The sequence below is a fragment of the Tympanuchus pallidicinctus genome, unplaced genomic scaffold (assembly GCF_026119805.1).
Source record: "Tympanuchus pallidicinctus isolate F22 unplaced genomic scaffold, pur_lepc_1.0 scaffold5, whole genome shotgun sequence".
Classification (NCBI taxonomy): Eukaryota; Metazoa; Chordata; class Aves; order Galliformes; family Phasianidae; genus Tympanuchus; species Tympanuchus pallidicinctus.
The window spans coordinates 55,234,919-55,253,987 of NW_026294769.1; the positions used below are offsets into that span (position 1 = coordinate 55,234,919).

The 19,069-nt window shown below is 39.6% G+C and overlaps 1 protein-coding gene across 5 annotated transcripts in view; it reads left to right on the forward strand.

Annotated features, from left to right (window-relative positions):
- Positions 1-8,561: 8,561 nt before the first annotated feature.
- Positions 8,562-19,069, forward strand: part of VPS13B (vacuolar protein sorting 13 homolog B) — a 415,034-nt gene continuing 404,526 nt past the window's right edge. For all 5 annotated transcript variants that reach the window (XM_052704440.1, XM_052704437.1, XM_052704439.1 and 2 more), the window contains exons 1-3: positions 8,562-8,789; positions 9,327-9,504; positions 16,950-17,093. In XM_052704440.1, the coding sequence (XP_052560400.1) occupies positions 9,358-9,504; positions 16,950-17,093 (291 nt within the window). In that variant the 5' untranslated portion in view covers positions 8,562-8,789; positions 9,327-9,357. The remainder of the gene's footprint in view (positions 8,790-9,326; positions 9,505-16,949; positions 17,094-19,069) is intronic.

The following is a 19,069-nucleotide window of genomic DNA, read 5'->3' on the forward strand; positions in this document are numbered from 1 at the left end:
TTTTTTTTGTCTCACTGTCTGGAAAGAAGTGCTTTACTTCTTGTTGCATCTGGACAAAGACAGAACGACTGGAGGTGCTCCCAAGTCCTTGAAGTTAGTAGGATGTTTTGGTTTCAACTCCTGTTCTACTCAGCCTTGTCTTCCTCTACTTTTCCACTCGTATTTACACACTGCCTTTCCCTGGCTGCATCTCTCTGCAGTCACCATCCCCTTCAATATAGCATAAAATTCTGAGAACTGCCACACAGGAAGGCCTTTGGTTCTCCTGCCAGTTCACATTTGCTACTGCTGGGAAGCTTCTGAGCTGGAAAAGATTCATACACAGCTTTAGAAACTGCATAATTCTTTATGAGCCAGTGCCCATTGCTTTTAACTCCAATAGTTTTAAAGGTTGTCCAAGTAGTGCAAACCCAGTTTGTATTACTCAAGTCCAATGAACTGAATCTAATTGAAAAGATTTTGCTGCTATCTGCTTTGCAGTAGCAGCTAGCAGTGGTAGTCATGAATTGATGTAACATTTCACAAGATGCTGCACCAATCCAGAACAAAAAAGATGGTCTCTGCCTGAAAAACAAACAGTATGAAGGTGTCATCTGGCTTTATGTTTTTCTCAGGTGTAAAAAATGGCATGTTTTCTTTTTTTTTTTTTTTTAAAAAAAAGCTTTGCCACAGGAAGAAATGTTGCAGCTAATTACATCCCAAAATAAGATAAAACGTGGGAATATGACTAATGGGTGGAGAGCCCAAGGCCATAATCATTAGACAGTGATCCACCAGAAAGGGAGTGTATCAGTTCATTTGCTCCTAGCTGTTGTCATTTTGGTAGACATCCTGGTGACAGAAGGAGATGACAAAGTAGAGCAAGGGCCTTCATAGGCGTTTTAAACATGCTGTCTCCAGGCATGAAAGATTGCTTAGGAGAAAAGAGAAAATACATGAAAAATAGTCAGTGAATTGTGATTTACATCACTGAGAGAGCAGAAGCGAGTAGGGATCCACTGAAAGTGTAAAAGAGGGAGGGAAAGGGTAATATCTCTTAAAGTAATGCAGAACACTAAAAAATAAAATCCTTTGTGTTTATTGTTACAACTCAGACAACTTTGCTGGATACAAGAAGGAAGTTGTTAGATAGTAGAGAAGAAAAATGGTGTAGACCTGTAATTGCGGCGAAAGATGTTGCAGTAGCTAAGCAGATTATGAAAAGAGAGAGAGTATGGAGAAGACTTAGTCAAGTAAGATGTGGTCAGAGAACATCTGGGCAAACATGAGCACAAACTGGAACATAGGAAAGTTGCATAAGGACATGAGGAAGAACTTTACTTTGAGGGTGACAGCACTGGAACGTGCTGCACACAGAGGTTGTGGAGTCTTCTTCTGTGGAGATTTTCAAAACAAGCCTGGGCACTTTCCTGCGCATCCTATTCTCAGGAAATTGCTGTAGCAAAGGGTTGGACTAGAAGATCTCTGGAAATGATTTCTATCCACTACAATTCTATGATTCTGTCAGCTCTTCCCACCTCACTGACTCACACACTTTTGTCCTTACGCATGATCTACATAAAGCTTGAACATGCTATCAGGAATCCAGTCTTCAGATGTCAACAACTGTTATTTCAGCAGCCTGTGTCACAAATGCTACAGTTAGTCATATTTTCTTACACAGGTCTTAAGAGTTTCCATTAGAGAGCAAGATTTAGAAAAAAGTGATAATACATTTTCTAAGATCCTCTGCAATATCTCGTACACCGTTCGAGATCATCTCTCACTCAAATTGTATTATAAAGGTTTGCATGCTCTATAAAACAGTATATCAGATTCTACCCACCATTAAAAGACTGTCTTTCCATCCTTCCTTCCATCCCCCGAGGTTTTAGATTACATATAGAAAATACTGGGTGTATAGCATGTTATTAAAATTGCATCAAGAATATTGATTTGAACCAAAACTGAAAGAAGTGTCAATTGTGTGGTATAATTATTCTTTGGACTAATTATTCATGTTTATTTGTACATAAAGAACTGTTCAATATATTGGGACAGGATGATATGAAAAGCATACTCCAAATTTCTTGTGTATCACATTAATGCATGTTGGATATGGCACACTGGAAGTCAATACCAGTTGCTAGATAGCAGGTTAAGCAAACATACAGACTAAAAAAAGTATGTCCTTGGAATAAAACACACTATGTGCAGTGCTGCTTACTCAGTGAGCTTGAAATGGAATGGAAAGGTTTCCACTTTCTCCAGCTTCTTTTTCATACCAAATTAATTACAGAAAAATTGAACGGAAAATGACACGAATAAAAAGAAATAAGTCAGGGAAGCAAATAATTGATAATAGCCACTCAGATAGTGAGAAACACTTGGCTTAAAGCAATAACAAATCAGCAGTGTCTTAAAACTGCTCGTGAAAACAGAAGTGTCTCAGAACTGCAAAATCATCAACAGATGGTGTATGTAACTCCCAAGACACCTCTTCATGTCTCCTCTACATCTTTGTTGCATTCACCTGTCCTATCTTCACCTCAGTTTAAAATTCCTTCAGATCATTAAGCTTCCTGCTTCAAGCATTAGTGCAGTTCCATTTCTAGTTCTAGAGTTTGGTCACCCATTGCCCATCCTTTCAGCCTGTCATACGCTTTCTATCAATCTCCTACTGTGTACAACAGCTGTTTTACCCAGGCTCTACATCATACTTTTCAGGGATAGAGGGAGTACTGAGCCGTCCCATCGAAAGTGGGATCCTTGCAGCTCTTTTATATCCATTGATTTTTGGAGAGATGTAAAATAGCTAATTCACTTTATGATTATGTAAATTTTTGCAGAGAAAAAGACCCTTAAGTTATAGGATAAACTTGCATAAGCAGTTAAAAAACTACCGAATATTCTGGAAATGACAAACACCCTCCTTGAAATAAAAGTTCCATATATTCTGATGACATGCTTTCCGTGTTCTCTCTTTAGTCCTTTGAGTTTTTTTATAGCCTGATTTCAATTTATGTAGTCAGACTTCAGTATTAGGACCCATACTTACCAACAAAGTCCAGGAAACCCAGGAGATCACTGCTGAAATAACAAACATTTTATTCACACAGAGCTGTGGCAGCCAATCACATCCCAAGGGTGGATTTTTGGAGCTGACTCATTCTCTTGGTTTTGCAGTTCTTGTAGCTGTGCAACGTCTGATATCCATTAATATCAGCTCTACAATATGCAAATCCAATCAAAGTACACTTTCATTTACATTAAGAACTTCAGAGCAGATGTCAGCAGAAATGCTCCTGGCTCCAGCTGCAGGACAAAGAGCACTGCACACATTCACAGCTTCACTGAGAAACTCATTTTGCCAAGAAAAAATGAAAGCAACCAGATTCTAGCACAATTCAAGCAAAAAAACTGTTCCCGACCATTGCCATTTCTATCTTCATCCTCTTAAGAACTATCTGGTGACATAAAATGAAGCTGTCAAGTACATTTTATCTTTTTATAGTATATAACAGTTTTGAAAGAAAAAATATAGCAGCAGGGTGTTGTTCATAAATATTAGCTTAAATATATTTATAATACATTTATACCTATTATATTTATTGTATAAAATCATATATTTATGTATATTTATTATAGATGTTATATTTATAATTATTTATAAATGTAAATATACAATATAAAATCAAATTACTGTAATTTTGTAAATGTAAAGATTTTAACATCAGAAAACAGCAACCATTTAACCCTTGAAAAGCAGGGCTATTTTAGAAGAACATACGCTAGAAGTTGTCATTACAGGTACATATGTTTTGCATGAATGGTACAGCAAAGTCAAGCAAAAACCTGTGTGAAACTTTTAGTGCATAAATCTCCTCGTGCCTGGAGGCAGTAATCAATTACATGTTTCTTTACAAATACATTTTACATAATTAGGTGTAGAAGTCAAAGATATCTCTTTATACCCAAAGGATATGTAAACTCTTTAAGCATATCAGAACAGGTCAAATAGCTTTACATACCCTAAAATTTCACTCCTGAAATTTCTGTTCTCTGTTGTTATCAGTTCAGGAAAACCTTTGAAAAGACTTGGGAGTTTTCACTTTCCAGGTCTGGATGTACACACACGGTCTCAGAATGTGCCCAGAAATGATACTCCCAGAAGACCAAAACTGCACTGCTCATATGTTCCTGCTCTCTTCAGCTCAGGTTTCCTATCACATCTTTCATTCATTCTGGTATGTGAATAAAGGGTCAGTACCACAGGTATCCTGCAGAAAAAATATAGCATCTATACAGAGAGATAATAATTCCATAGGTAATCTGAATGTATGTAAAAGAACTTACACATGTAGTCTACTTTTAATAGGACCAATTACCATAGTTAACCCTCACACCTGCATGGCCCCAGCTGTTTGGACCAGCCCCTGTCCATACCTGTGCTGCTGGCTCTGGTTAAGGTGATTTTGGTCCTTCACATGCCCTTCTGAAGGGGGACTTGTAAGGGGGATTTCCTCTTTAACACACTGATGGGGAAACAGCAGGGAAGCTTGCAAAAACCCTGAAACAGCTCAGCACCCTCCATGGATGTGTCTCACTCCCCAGCACGCTGAGTGCTCCGTCCATCTGTTAAAGGAATATAAATTTACCAGAAATCAGAACGTGTTGGGAAAAGAGATTTCCTAAAAAGCCAGATGAGGCAGCAATGGGCTGGGATTGTACATCAAAGGCTGCTTGTTTCCAGAGCCTTGTGAATTTAGCTCACTAAATTAATGCTTTCCAGTTTTACTTAGTCTGGACTTTAGCACTTCAATGAAATTGTGCTCATAATTATCGGTAAAAATATTGTTTTTATTTTAAAAATAGGAATTTTCTTTTTGAACTCTGATTTTCCACTTTAAAGGTGCTACAACTCAGTTGACTTTCAGAAACACTCTAAAAAAATTGCTACCTCAAAACTATATCCAAAAGCTTTTCCAGTATGATTTTCAGTCAAAATTTAGGGAAAAGAAAACAAATGAAGGTTATGATAGACAATTGTCTGCACCTTTAAGTCTGGAATATACCTAACAAACACTCGTATCATGATGGAAGTGTGTGTGAGAATTCATTAATAACTTTATTATTTTTTTTTTTTTTCCTTTGAATTTCAGATCTGTGTGCAGTGAGTTGAATTTGAAAACAACCCCAGAGTAACAACAGCTTGGTGATCTTTTGTTTCCTACTTCTCGATGGCTGTGTATGATTCAATAATTAGACACGACATCACAATAGCAGTGTAATTCTAACAATGGAACATGTTTAATATATTTTGCTTGCTTTTGTTCATGTTATTTTAAAGACTGAAAAATATTAGGAGATGCATAATTTTAGGCTATACAGCCATGAGTTTAGGAAATTTCCAGTGAAACAGAGAGGGCAAATTTTATTAGTATTGCAATAAAAACAAAACAAGCAATCGCCATGAAACACTACAAATGAACTAGTCTTAGTTTTAGCATCTGTAGAAGAAGGTAGAAGAAGCCCAAGTCTTTCTTTAAAAAAAATTTCTTTTACAGGTGTTTTTAAAATATCTTAGTATTGCTTATTTAGGGTCACCAAACTATTTTATGCCATTAGTCTCTTGTTGTCTTTGCAGCATCTCATTAGGCTACAGTCACAAAATAGTATCCTCCCCTACACAGGTAGACAGATGGCGTCTGCTTGCATTTGTGCCACTGCACTTGGAAGCTTTGGAGCAGGATGGGCAGGATCCTCCTATAAGGAGGATCAGATACAGACCATAAGACAGATATGGACAACAGTTTGCCAGTTGAGTCGATCCTGTTAAAGTATTCAGTTAAGGGACACAGCAAAGAAATTTAGAGGATGGGATTTTTATTTTTTCCAAATGAAAGAGCTCTACATAGGTTGTATCCCAACACTCCTTGTCTGTAACCTCAGATTCCTGCAGACAGCCTGGGCCAAGTTATATCCAAAAATCTCTGTTAATGCTACTGCTCCAGGCTATCTGATATATGAGGGGTAGGAGACTCGATATCTGACATCAGAAGCGTAACAGCTGTCAGACTCAATGTCATTGCAGGGGGTTTTCCAAAAAAGTGCTCAGAAGAAAAAGTTAGTTTAAGTTTATGAACGAAAGAGGTAGACATGAAATAGTTGGGGCCCTGGGCAACCTGTTATAGTGTCTGATTTTGTTGTTGATAACCCTGCCCATGGCAGGGGGTTGAAACTAGATGACCATTGAGGTCCCTTCTAAACCAAGCCATTCTATAATTCTATTAATTTGCTGCACAGCTTTTGTTATGTTTGTATAGATCTAATTAAATGTCTAATTTCCTCAGTTTTCCCCTTGACTGCAGCTTCTGGTAGCAGAACAGCCACTTACTCTATCTTTTCTTGTCTCTCCCGATTTTTTATGAACTCTGTTTTCCTTTCCAGTTTGTGTTTCATTGATTTTGCATCTGTTGCAGGCAGTGGCAAATCACACATACTTCCACCAACACTGAAGCCAGAAACCCACCTACAAACTCTTTTATCCACGCAGCCCTATGCAGATAGGTATATTTCCAGAGGACATAACCTCTAAGTCCTGTCACCTTCACATTTCTGGCCAAAAGTTACACAATACTGTGCATAATTTCTCTCTCCCCAGGTTAAAATATACAAAGTTTTGCCAGCTTTTAATGGATTTTTCCATTAAAATATAATGGATAATCTGATTACTCAGATCAGCTACTACGTGAATGGAGATATGTGCATCACTAGATCTGCACTTTTTGGTTCTACCTGGCCTATATGTTTCACTGTATTGCTGAAATAATGAACAAATCAGGCTAGCTCAGGCAGCAACCCGATGCTGACATTCCCAGTAAACATGCCCTTGTTGCTACAGTGGCCCTGTTCCTCTGCCTGTTACCTGCAGAGTATTTCTCTGTATTTCTCTGTATGCTGAGCTCTCATCCTCTGTACTTCAGGAACCTCATGTAAGTCTCTCCAAGTACTTTCCTATCAACCATTTCCTTTGCGTCAAAGACTGATTCCTGCACAGTGCCTTTTTTTTTTTTTTTTTTTTATAATTATTTTTTTCTCCTCTGTAGGAATTATTCAGGGCATCAGCCTACTTGAACTGGAATTGAGATGGAGGTAGTTATATGAAATGCTAATAATTACCAGGAAAATTACAGAGTTTTTCAGAGCTGCTAGGTCTGCCAAGCAGCTGCCAGGAATGCTGTGTGTCTCCCCTACTCTTCTAGTTTACTGACTTTCACCAAAATAGGGCGTTGTTCTTCCATCCCAAACTTTCAGAAAACTTTCCAGTGTAGATTGGATGCATCATTTGAAAGCAATCACGTAACAGACAAAGAAACAGAAGAATGTTTTTCTGTTGAATATGGAGGCTTTTGATGTATGCTTAGGGTGTGCTTCAACATTATACTTATCTGCTGGCATATCCCTCTGGTTTGTCAATGCAATTCTACAGGGAGGCTGTGCTATAAACAAGGTTGCTTCCGTTAACACAGATTATTTTACTGAGCTGGCTCACAGCGCAGACTCTCAAAAAGTTTTATCAGTGGAATTCAACATACGGCTCCCAACAGCTCTAGCACAGGGACAGCAGTGCATGGCCATTACGGCAAGTAACTGTTCAAGCACTTTAGCACTAGAGAAATTGCAAGCTGGAAGCATATCCTTAAAGAAAGGTCACTTTATTTAGTGATTTTTCTGTCCCTCACCTACCTGCTGCCACCTCCAGCAGGTTAACGTGCCACACATGCTGAAGAATGACCAAACACTACGCTCTGCTACGAATGGTGGATGTGGTGACCTTCATCATGAATGCAGCCCTAACTGCTTCAACAGTTTGCGACAGGAAAATTGCCTTACACACAGCAAAGCAACGCCTGCAGGGCTCACCTGCTGTGCTTCACTCTGAGGAAATGGGCCCCTGTTCTTTTCCAGGTCACCCCTGACGGCCACATTAATTCGGCACAGGTCCAGCAATGGCCACAGAGCCGTCAGACCTTTGGGGCGGTCAGAAGGTGCTCTGATGCAGAGCAAGGCTCTGGGCGCGCAAAAAATAACGATGTTTCCGAGTGTATTTCTCCTCACGTTCAAAACCGAAATGAGGAACTGAGGCAGAACTACACTCAAAAGCAAAACAGAAAACGCACGTCTTTATCTGACAGCCTCCAAACCAGCAGCACGCTCGCTACTGCTGCGATGTGCTCCAGATGCGACAGCAACGCAACGCAATGCAGTGCAGCGCGATGTCGATCAGAGCTCGGAGCTCGAGCAGGAGGACGCCCAGTCACACAGTAACCTATCGCAGGGATTCACGCTGGGTCGGGCCCACCCTCCTGAGCAAAGCAGCCTCCAGCACGGAATCCTACCGCTCCTTAGAGGGGGCGCTTCGCCGTCAGTCAGCCCCGCTCCCTCCCAAAGCCCCCCCACAGCCCATTGGCCACCACCTCAACAGCCACACCTACTCCGCTCCGCCCCCAGCCAAGGCGCATGCGCACGGCATTCTGCCCACTCCCCCTCTCCTGGCAGAGCGCTTCTCTGGCTTCAAGCCCAACTTCCGGTCTTTCTGGTGCATCGCGAAATTCTTCCGGCGGGATCGGCAGCCCCGGCGCGCTTATAAAAGACTCGCGGTTCCAGCCGGGCTCTTAAAGAGAACACACGCAGCAGAGAACCCGGAAGCGGCCGTGCGGCGGGCAGGAGCGGGGGCGGCAGCCTGCGCCGGGATCCTGCGTCCCGGCCGGGAGCGCACGGAGCTTCCCCGGAGCTCGGAGGGGCCGGTAAGGGGCTTAGTGGGAGGAGCTCTTCAGGGGAGCGCGGGGGTGCTGGAAGGGGTGGGGTGAGGAGCCGGGTTGAGCGATGCCCGGCGGTAATGTCGCTGGGCGCTGAAGAAGGGCAGTTTGCTGGGAGCTGAGGGAGTTCGGGGGGAGATCGGCGAGGTGCTTTCTCAGGTGGCATTTGAATACGAATGTGAATCAATGAAAAGCGGCCGGGGTTGTGTAGATAGAGCTGTAGTTACTCTTTTAATGCTTATTTGAAAGTGTGTTGGGCAACTTGACCTCCTCTGCTTTTGAATAGTGAACACACCGCTTACTGCTGTGTGGGGAGACTGCAGATTCACAAATGTAGGCAGCCGGACCTTCAACTTGCTGCCTTTTTCATCTTTATGCGCATCTCTATATGCTAGATTCAAAGCGTACCTCTGCTTAGAATTTCAAGTACGTTTTGTTCATATGTCCTAACAGCAAGACTACTGCTTCATTGGTCATTGTGCTGGTAAGTTTGTAAATAACGTCTTGTCTTGTGTTTGTTCCCAGTCCTTGCCTGGCAATTTAGAAATCGCCCAGGATGCTGGAGTCCTACGTAACTCCCATTTTGATGAGTTATGTGAATCGTTACATCAAGAACTTGAAGCCTTCAGACCTGCAGTTGTCCCTCTGGGGGGGAGATGTTGTTCTCAGTAAACTTGAGTTAAAGCTGGATGTGCTTGAGCAGGTATGTTCTGTGTCTTTGACCTAATAGTTTATGTGGGTCTGTGTAGATAACTGTTTACTACTTGTTTTTCTTCTGACACATGCCATTTATTTAGTGATTAATGATAATTTGAATAGTCTACAAGTTAGAGAATGTGGAGAGAGGCTTTTTGTATGTTCCTTTATTCTTTCAGTGATTACTGCTTTACATTTAGCTATATTACTTTTCCAGTCATACTTACTAATTGCATATAGCAACTAGTTCAAAATTTCACCAAGTGGGACCTCTTTTTCTAATTATGTATGGATTTGTGTTCTCTGTATTGTTTTATGGCTTCAGTTATGTCTGAGCTAAAGAGTAGTTGAGGGATGGGTTTATTCAGCTAGTTTGTGTGGATTAGATTTGAGACTCCATAGATTTGGAGCCTGTAGTTAATATGAGCAGGGTAGGTCTTTGCTGAGAAACTGCTTCCTTCTATGCTTATCTTTGTTGACAGTTTTAAGTGTGTCAGACAGAAAAAGCTGCTGTATGTGGTGTAGTAAGTTTGACTTAGGGCCCTGTGTTCAGCTGAAGAAGGAGCTGAGAGTATTGCAGCAAAGTAAAAAAAAAGATGATTTAAATAATATGGCCTATGGAAGAGAAATGAAAAAGGCAAGGATTGTGTCTTAGCTTTTGCCTTATTTTATCTAAAATTATGGTCAAAGTTTGTGGGTGAAAAAGAAAGAATGGAATAAATTGTGCTGAAAGATACTTAAACTGGGCAGTAAGGAAATTTTTCGCCATTTTTATGAGATTAAGATATTGGAGTGGACAGGAGATTGTGTGGTCTTTATTGGGAGGACCTGTAGAAATAGGAAATAAGTATTTATGGAAAACATGGTATCTTACATCCACCTCCAGAATAGGATGAAGTCTTCTGAGAGATCCTGTGTAATTTTCTGTCGTTCTGTAAAGATTCTGATTTATCTTCTTTCCAGTATTCAGTACCTCTGTTGTCTCTTATTTACTCATTTTTTTGCTACAGCTTGCAAATACAGGTAATGTGAATACTGGACTGCATTTGGTAGGACGTGTTACTCCCATGAATGAATATTCAAAGCTTTCTTTAGAGTGAATATTGTGGAATCATAGAAAGGCTGACCAAAAGGAAGTTCTGGAGGTCTCAGTCCAGCCACCTGCTGTGAGCACTGCTGCCAGCATTATACCAGGTCTGCTTTGTCTTGAAATCTCCAGTCGTGGTTGTGAAAGCTTCCTCTTCAGTGCTATAGAATCACAGAGTCACTTGGGTTGGAAGGAATTTTAAAGCTGTCTCTGTGCTATGGGCTTGGCTGCCACCCACCATCAGGTTATGCGGGCCTCATCCAACCTTGCCTTGTGCATGGCTCCACAGCTTCTCTATGCAGCCTGTGGAAACACTTCACCACCCTCTGAATCAAGTATTTCTTCCTAACATTTAATCTAAATCTCCTCTTAGTTTAAAACTGTTCCCCTTTGTCTTTTTGCTTTCAGACTATGTAAAAAGTTGGTCTCTGTCCTCTTTGTAAGCTCTCTTTGGATACTGAAAGACTGTAAGGAGGCTCTCCTTAGAGCCTTCTCCAAGAGCTATACTTCTATAGGGAGGCTTGTTCCTCATAACAAATGGTGTCTTGGGACAGTATCAAACTGTATGTATTACCAGACACTACTAGGGTTTTGCCCCCACTGCTTCTATAATTCCTTTCGGTTACTTGCTTGTAGGTGATCCCTGGCTTCAAGTTTGCCTGCCTGTGTATCAGCAGGATCCATAAACACTAAATGTGGTCTGTTGCTGACTTTGCTGTTGTGCAAAGAAATATGAAGCAACTTTTGCCTTTACTGGTCTCTTTTCTTTAACATTATTTGGCTATGTGTTTACATGAAGAATGGAGATCTTAGTTTGGCTCTTATCTCTAGAGCTTGCCTGATTCCGTAGAGTGTATTTAGGATATCTTTCTCCCCTTTCCCTGTAGAGATGCTGCTATGTGCCTGCTTGACAAAACTCTTTTTGTATATGCGTGAATAATAACTTTTACAGCTGACTGGAAACTCCCTTTAAAAAAAAGTTCAAGTTTCTAGGAGTTACCATTGTATGTGAATTTATTTGGCAACCTTGAACATCTTTAGAGTATTCCAGCTTCTGTGAAACTCGAGGTAATGATTTGGGATTAGCATCTTAAGCGCTAGACTACTTGCACCTTACAAACAATTTTGGGAATAAATGTGTTGCTTTCTTCCCTCGCTTCTTGTGTGTCAGCTGATGTTAGAGTTGCAGTGTCATATTGTGTGCTCTTACAGGCTACCAAACAGAATCCCAAAGAATAGATGAGAACGGTGTGCAAAAGGTTGTCTGTCATCCCAAAGATCACAGAAAGTAATTTATAATTAAACTTAAATTATTGTTTCAGAGAAGAGCCTTTTCAGCACTTCTGGCAACTTTTATGTGAAGTCCCTGTGGTATCAGTATAACAGAGCTAGCTGTGAGCTTGGTAGCTAGTTTGTGTATGATGTTTCTGTTGACACTGTGGTACCAAAGAGATAAGATACAGGGTGAGCTCTTCTTACAGTTTGTATATATTTCTATAACAACATGGCTTACTAAGTTAGCTTTTTTAATACAAACTCAGGGAGAAAATGAAACAACCTTTGATTAGAAGACAAAGGACAATTGATCTGAAGATTATGGAGTTTCACTGGAGTGTTTGAAAGGCTCTCTGCTGTAATGTTCCTTTACTCTGTGTTTTCTGGGCACTGCAACCACAGAAATGAAGAGAAGGGTGCAGGGAGGCTAACTCCTGAATGCAGGCTCTCATTGTTTGAATAGCACAGGTCTTACTGATGCATGCACAAATTACTGCAGTCAAGGCAGATTTATTCCCACGTTTTAGTAGTTTGATGCTTCTATAGTGATGCAAACGTTCTTCAAATGTATTTTAGTTGACTGGCTGATTGTGGTGCCTTGGTAAAAGTAGTTTCAAAAGTTAAAGAATGTAATTGCTTTGTGGCTGTAGTGTCTTTAAACCTTTGGCTACCCGAAAAGTACTAACAGTTACTGCAACTAGTGTGTTGCTTCATTATGTTGTCTTTTGTTCTTGTGAAAATAGATTAATAAGGAAAACAGCACAACATAGCTTCTCTTAAGACTGCACATGCATTGACGCCTGAAGTGGAAATCACATAGCAGTAACAGTGTATTTGTTTAAATGCACGCACACTAGCAAATCCAGGTAACTTCATAATGTTACGATAACTGAAACTTTTAATCATAAAGCATTCAGAAATTGTGAAGAGAAATATAAGGAATGATAATGTACTTAATTTAAGGAAATGAGGGCATAAAAGTACCTGTTATATTTGTTTTATTTGCTGCTGTGTTACTTGGGAGTTACTTACAGCACTGAATGTGAAGAAATGGTATTTCAGTTAATACTGACATTGAGGAACAGTTTCTTTTTCTCAGTCACCCTGAAGTTTGAGAGAGACTTGAATTTTAGGGCAAGGGAGATTAAGATCATCTGGTCTACGGTCTTGTGTGGTGTTAGCCAGCTATTTATGTGTCAACCCCGTGAGTTTGTTTTCAGCCCTATGATAACTTATGAAGAATTCATATAATGCAAATGTAAAATCTAAAATGTAAGGTCTAATCTGTCATAAGTACAAAAATGTGTTCAGAATTTCATGTCATACTTAATGAGAGGGAAAACATTGTGCAGGAGAGGACAAATCAAAATGATCTTTGTTATGCTGGATTATAAACAAGTTACTAAATGTGGTAGATATTTGTTTTGTGTCTACTGAAGTAACAAAGATTTCTCTGCATTGCCCTAAGGAAACTTAACTTGTGCAATTAGGATAATGTCAGACACTATTTGAATCAAAATTCCTTTAAAACAAAGGAACTATGTTTTGTAAATGTGTAGCAGTTCTGTGTCAGTGTATGTTTGTCTGCATTGCCTCAATTTGAGGCACTACTGTTCATTTTTTTGAACTACTTCTGCTCATTTTTTTCATTATCATACAGCTATTAAAAAAAAAAAGTTCTACTCAGTGAATGCTGAAAAAAATCTATTGTAGAATGGTGTTTGAAGTAAAAACTCAGCTTCTACATATGGAAGCAAGTCAGGATCTAAAGAGGCACAGCATTAGGAAATAATTCATTTTTGTTATTGTAAATAATAGTTTCTGGTTGATTTGTGAAAGCTTAAGTTGTGGTTTTTTTTTAGGTCGTGTTTTTTTGATCACTTCTTTTGAAAAGCTGAAGAATAAAATACTTTTTGATTTACTGTTTTATCAGTACAATTATGTCTATAGCAGGATAGTTTAGCACTTGCTTTTTGGTAACTAAATGAAAAAAAAAACCTATCTGGATTAAAATGTTTGTATTTTGGTGTTGTTTGCCTAAGTCTGAATTTTTTTTGAGAGAGGCTTTTGGCTAAAATTTTCAGTGTATTTGTGAATGAGATGAAGGAAAAACACTTTGTGAAAACAACACATTTCAATCTGTTTTTATGAGAAGGTCTGTGACTATCTTCTTTGGGAATGGAGGCTTGAAATTAGATGTGGTTTTGAGTCAGCACGACTGAAGAAGGAGCTGAGAGTCTCTGATATGAGAGATGGGTTGGGTTTTTTTTGTTTTTTTTTTTTTTGTTTTTTTAACTTCAGAACCCAAAGACTTTTTTACAAAATGAATGCTGTAGTTCATTTAAAAAAAAAAAAACACAAAAAAACAAAAAAAAAAAAAAAAACAAAAAAAAACCAAAAAACATTTGTCACAATGTGGTGTATTTGTTTTCTCAGATGATATTGTCAGCAGTGAATATATTTCATTTACTCTTAGCTTGTAGAATCATTTAGGTTGGGAAAGACCTTCAAGATAACCAAGTCTGATGACTTGACCTCCAGAGTCCCATCACTCCACCACATTCCTCAGTCCCACATCCACACATCTCTTAAATGCTTCCTGGGGTGAGGACTCCACCACCTGCCTCCCTGGGCAGCTGCTTTCAATGCTTGACCATCCTGGCTGTGAAGAGCTTCTGTTTCATGTCCAATCTAAACCTATCCCAGTGCACCTTAAGAATATTTATTCATGTCCTGTCACTTCTTACCTCAGAAAAAAATCTGCTGCCCTCCTTTCAGATTGTACAGAGTAATGAGGTCTCTCCTCATCTCCAGGCAGAACAGCTCCAGTTCCCTCAAAAGTCATCTTTGTTAGTCCCTTCACCATTAAAATAGTTTGCAGATGCTATCTGAAAATTCTAATGCACTATCAAATTCTGTTCATTTTGCACTAACCAATTTTGTTATTTTAAATCTGGTTTCTAGTCTCCAGCTGCAGGTGGCTGTTCTGCCTGGTGAGTGTTAAGCTCAGGCTTCCCAGAGAGCCCCTGAGGCTACTTTTTCCAGCATTTTGGATCTGAAGTACATGGAAGTATCCTGTGTGCTGCCCTCTGCTATGTACCTGAGATGAACATGAGCCAACAGTGTGCCCAGGTGGCCAACGCCAATGGCACCCTGCCTTGTGTCAAAAACAGCGTTGCCAGCAGGAATGGGGAAGCGATTGTCCCCCTGTACTCAGCTCTGATGAGGCCGCACCTCAAGTGCTGTGTCCAGTTTTGGCCCCTCACTGCAAGAAAGACATTGAGGCCTGGGGCGGGTTCAGAGAAGGGCAACAAAGCTGGTGAGGGGTCTGGAGCACAGGGCTTGTGAGGAGCGGCTGAAGGAGCTGGGAATGTTCAGTCTGGAGCACAGGAGGCTCAGGGGAGACCTCATTGCTCTCTGTAACTACCTGAAGGGAGGTTGTAGTGAGCTGGGGGTCGGCCTCTTCTCTTGTGTCATTAGTGATAGGACCAGGGGGAATGGCTTCAAGCTGCGCCAGGGGAGATTCAGGCTGGATGTTAGGAAATACTGCTTTTCTGAAAGAGTGGTCAGGCACTGGAATGGGCTGCCCAGGGAGGTGGTGGAGTCACCGACCCTGGAGGTGTTCAAGGAATGTTTGAATCTTGTTTTGAGGGACATATTTTAGTGAGAACTGTTGTGATAGGTGGATGGTTGGACTGGGTGATCTTGTGGGTCTTTTCCAATCTTGGTGATTCTATGAGATACAAAGTGTATCTAAACCTCTGTGCCTTGTGCAGCCTGTTAACAAGTTGTATGGGACATTTAGCTCAATAGGGCTGTCCTGCGGAGATGTGCTTGCTGCGTGGACTGGTAGTACCAGGCTTTTTTTAGGGGTTGAAGTCTGACTTGGTAGAGCTAAGCACCAATTTTCAAGGCTGTGTAAAATCGAAGTTAGGTTTTGGTGAGGAGGAATCTGGATTTTGCCAGTGAAGAGTGTGGTAACTTATTTGCTGAGCAGTTTAATGTGGGGAGGGAAGCACCTTGAATGCTCTGAATAAAAAGAATAAATAACTGCTTTTCTAATGAGTGCTTCTGTCATTATTTGGGGGTTCCAAGGAGTAACATTGTGTTACTATCAAGGATGCTATGAAATGCAAGCACAAGAGTCCTAATAAAATTAGCAGTTGAAATTGTACTACTTATATTTCCTAGTTTAGAATGTCTGGCTTGGTGGCCTCTTTTTCTTAAACGAAACTGTGCCATTTTAATCTCATTTTTTTTGTTTTAAATTCTTAGTACAAGTTTGGTAAATGAGAAGTGTTGCATCCTGGTGGTGTTCAACAGATTTACTGTTCATAACACGAAGAAATTCTCATTTGTAAACCAAAGGAAGTGTACCAAGTAACTCCTTTGCTTTATGGAGTGATTTTTGGTTTGATTGTTTCTGTTTTGACTTCTACTGATCTGTTTGGCTTATTTCCTTATTGTTATTTTAGCAATAGGGAAAAATAAGAGTAAAAATTGTATTTACAAAAAATGAAAGGACCCAGTGAGTATGCACTTAATGACAAACAAAAAAAACTCCCAAAAAACCAGTACCTTCATTGTTTCTCACTAAAGCTATGAGGCCCCTGGAGTCTTAGTATGGTTTTTGTTTGTTGCCAATCTTAAGAGTATCAAACTCTTAGAAGTCAAAGTGCTAAAATATTTTGGAAGAAATTGCCTTGCTCTGCATTTTTTGATGTTTAATTCCAAATTCCTGTTCTACTGTAGGTCATGGATCAATTTAATTATTTGCTTTCATCCTGTTCATTTTTATTTGTCTCTGTAATAGCAAGAGATTTTCTGGTACCTTCATGCGAGAGGTGGTTTTTAACCTATTATTATCAAGGACATGGTAATCTAGATGGGTCTTTCTAACAGAGCAATTGTAATGTACATGTACAAGCAATTAGTGGGCTAGTTGCTAAGCCCAGTGGCACACTGATTATCTGGGGAGGGGGAAGAACCTTTGATCTATTTCTGTGCTAAAGCCTTATTATTTTATGTTAGAAGTGTTCTGTTCTGATATATTTTAGCAGTTAATTCATCACTGTTTCTTTTGTTGTTAGGAACTGAAACTACCATTTACTTTTTTAAGTGGGCATATTCATGAGCTTCGGATTCATGTGCCATGGACAAAATTAGGATCAGAACCAGTTGTCATCACTATCAATACAATGGAATGCATCTTGAAATTAAAGGATGGAGCTCAGGTAAGAAATATGATGGATGTCTTCCTAGCATTGAGGGATTGGTGAGAATGATAGCCTGTATAGGTAATTTTATTTAAAACCGTCTGAAGAATAAGGCACAGTGAAGGTCAGATATGCAGTGGCTCAACGTTGTTATATTTCTGATTTTGTCTATAAGAAGTACTCGGGCTTGTTGATGTTGAGCTTGTCTTCTTAAGCAGTTTTATGCTTTAGCTCCAGGAAAGCTCTCTGTCTTTCTTTTTAATCCTTCTTTTCATTTTAATTTCAATATGCAGTCCACCGTTGGTATTAGGAATCCTGCAAAAGAAACTTCCAATTTGTGCAAAGCTCTCAGGTGTTTGGTAGGAAGCTCGATGAGCTGTTAACATTTCTTGCCGATAATTAGTTATCAGCCAGCAATGATGTCAGAGTATGTTTTCAATTGTTTGATTTTTCTTGTAAATTTCTTCTACAGTTATAGGGCTAAAAAGGCTTTTGTTGCTGGAACAGAAATGTGTAGTCCTAGATACGCCATGCAGAAAGTGTGTGCTTGTGTTCTGTAGTTCTACTAAATCTACGTTGCATATGAGCATGTACACATACACATAAGAGCACACACCAACAGCCAAATACTAAGTACTTTTCCAATCTGGAAGTAGGATTGTGAGGCCAGATGTTCTTTAAGAAATGTGTTTTAGAAGCAGTGAATTACAACTAATTATTGAAGCTGCAGAAGAAGATTTGTACCCTATGACTTTGTGCAACCCAGAACTAATATTTGATATTCAACCATGCAGAGGGCTACTGCTGGAATGATCGGATTTCCTGCTTGCATGGTATTTGAAACTCAAGTTTTGTGGTGCATACAGCAAAAGGTCAAATGTCATGAATGTAAAGCATTCTCAAAACAAGTATTTGTTACAGATGTTTCACATTCAGGAGCAATAAAGGATTTCTGAAAATTACAGCTGACCTTTGGACAAGTTATTCGGTACTATGTACACTCAGGAGAGTAAAATTTGAGTCTGTGCTGTAGAGGAAGTATCTTTGACTAATAACAAGTCGACAGTTTGGATTTTATTAAATTACTATTAAAAATATTTTCTAAAATATTTCAACAAATTCTTGTGTTCTAGTGTGACTGTGCAGATGGCAAAGACCTGTTATCATAAAAGTTAGTAATTAGTGAATGGAAAAAAAACTAATAATAGAATTTCTCTGTGGAAGATTGTAGTAAAATAATCTTCAGGTGAATTTATCTCCAGCTAAAACTCTTCTGCATAGATTTTCTGTAAATGAAGAACTATATAATTAGCAAGAAAGTTCTTAGTTTTCAAAAGCTTGCTGCCATAATCTTGCATCTCCTTCCTCAGACAAAATCCTTAATGAGCATATATATGGTTTCATCTGAGCAAAAAATTCATTCCCTGACCTGCTCATTGAGTGATGTATCTCTTCCTTGGAAAGAGTCTACTTCAAAACACATTTATTTTGGCTATGGGTGGGAGTTGAAGTACACAGTTTCACTTGAAATTATTTGCTAGTGGACCCTACAGGTTGTTATGGACAAAGAAACCTCTTCTGTATGCCTGTGCTATAGTTTTGCTGTGTCACTGGTTATTTTTTTTGTTGTCAATTAATTGCGTTGTCTCCTTGATTGAGAGAAGAGTTTGAAGTGGCTGTAATGGCTCAATTTCTGGTTTTATGCTAATATTCTAAGCAGAAATACTGTGTACCTGGTGAGTTCACCCAGTGATATACAAAAACCACAAATACCAAACCATTAGTGGTGTTTTGGTAGCACATTAGGAGGTTTGAGCATTGATGATGATAATTTTCCTCTATTTTCCTTGCTTTTCCTCTTTCCTTCTTTGCAGCTAATACTACCACTTCAACAATTGGAATTGTTGAATATGCGTGGCTCCTTTGTAAGAAAATAAAACTTCAGTGCATCAGGAACAGAACTTTGCAGTGATTAAGGTGGTGTTGTATAGAAC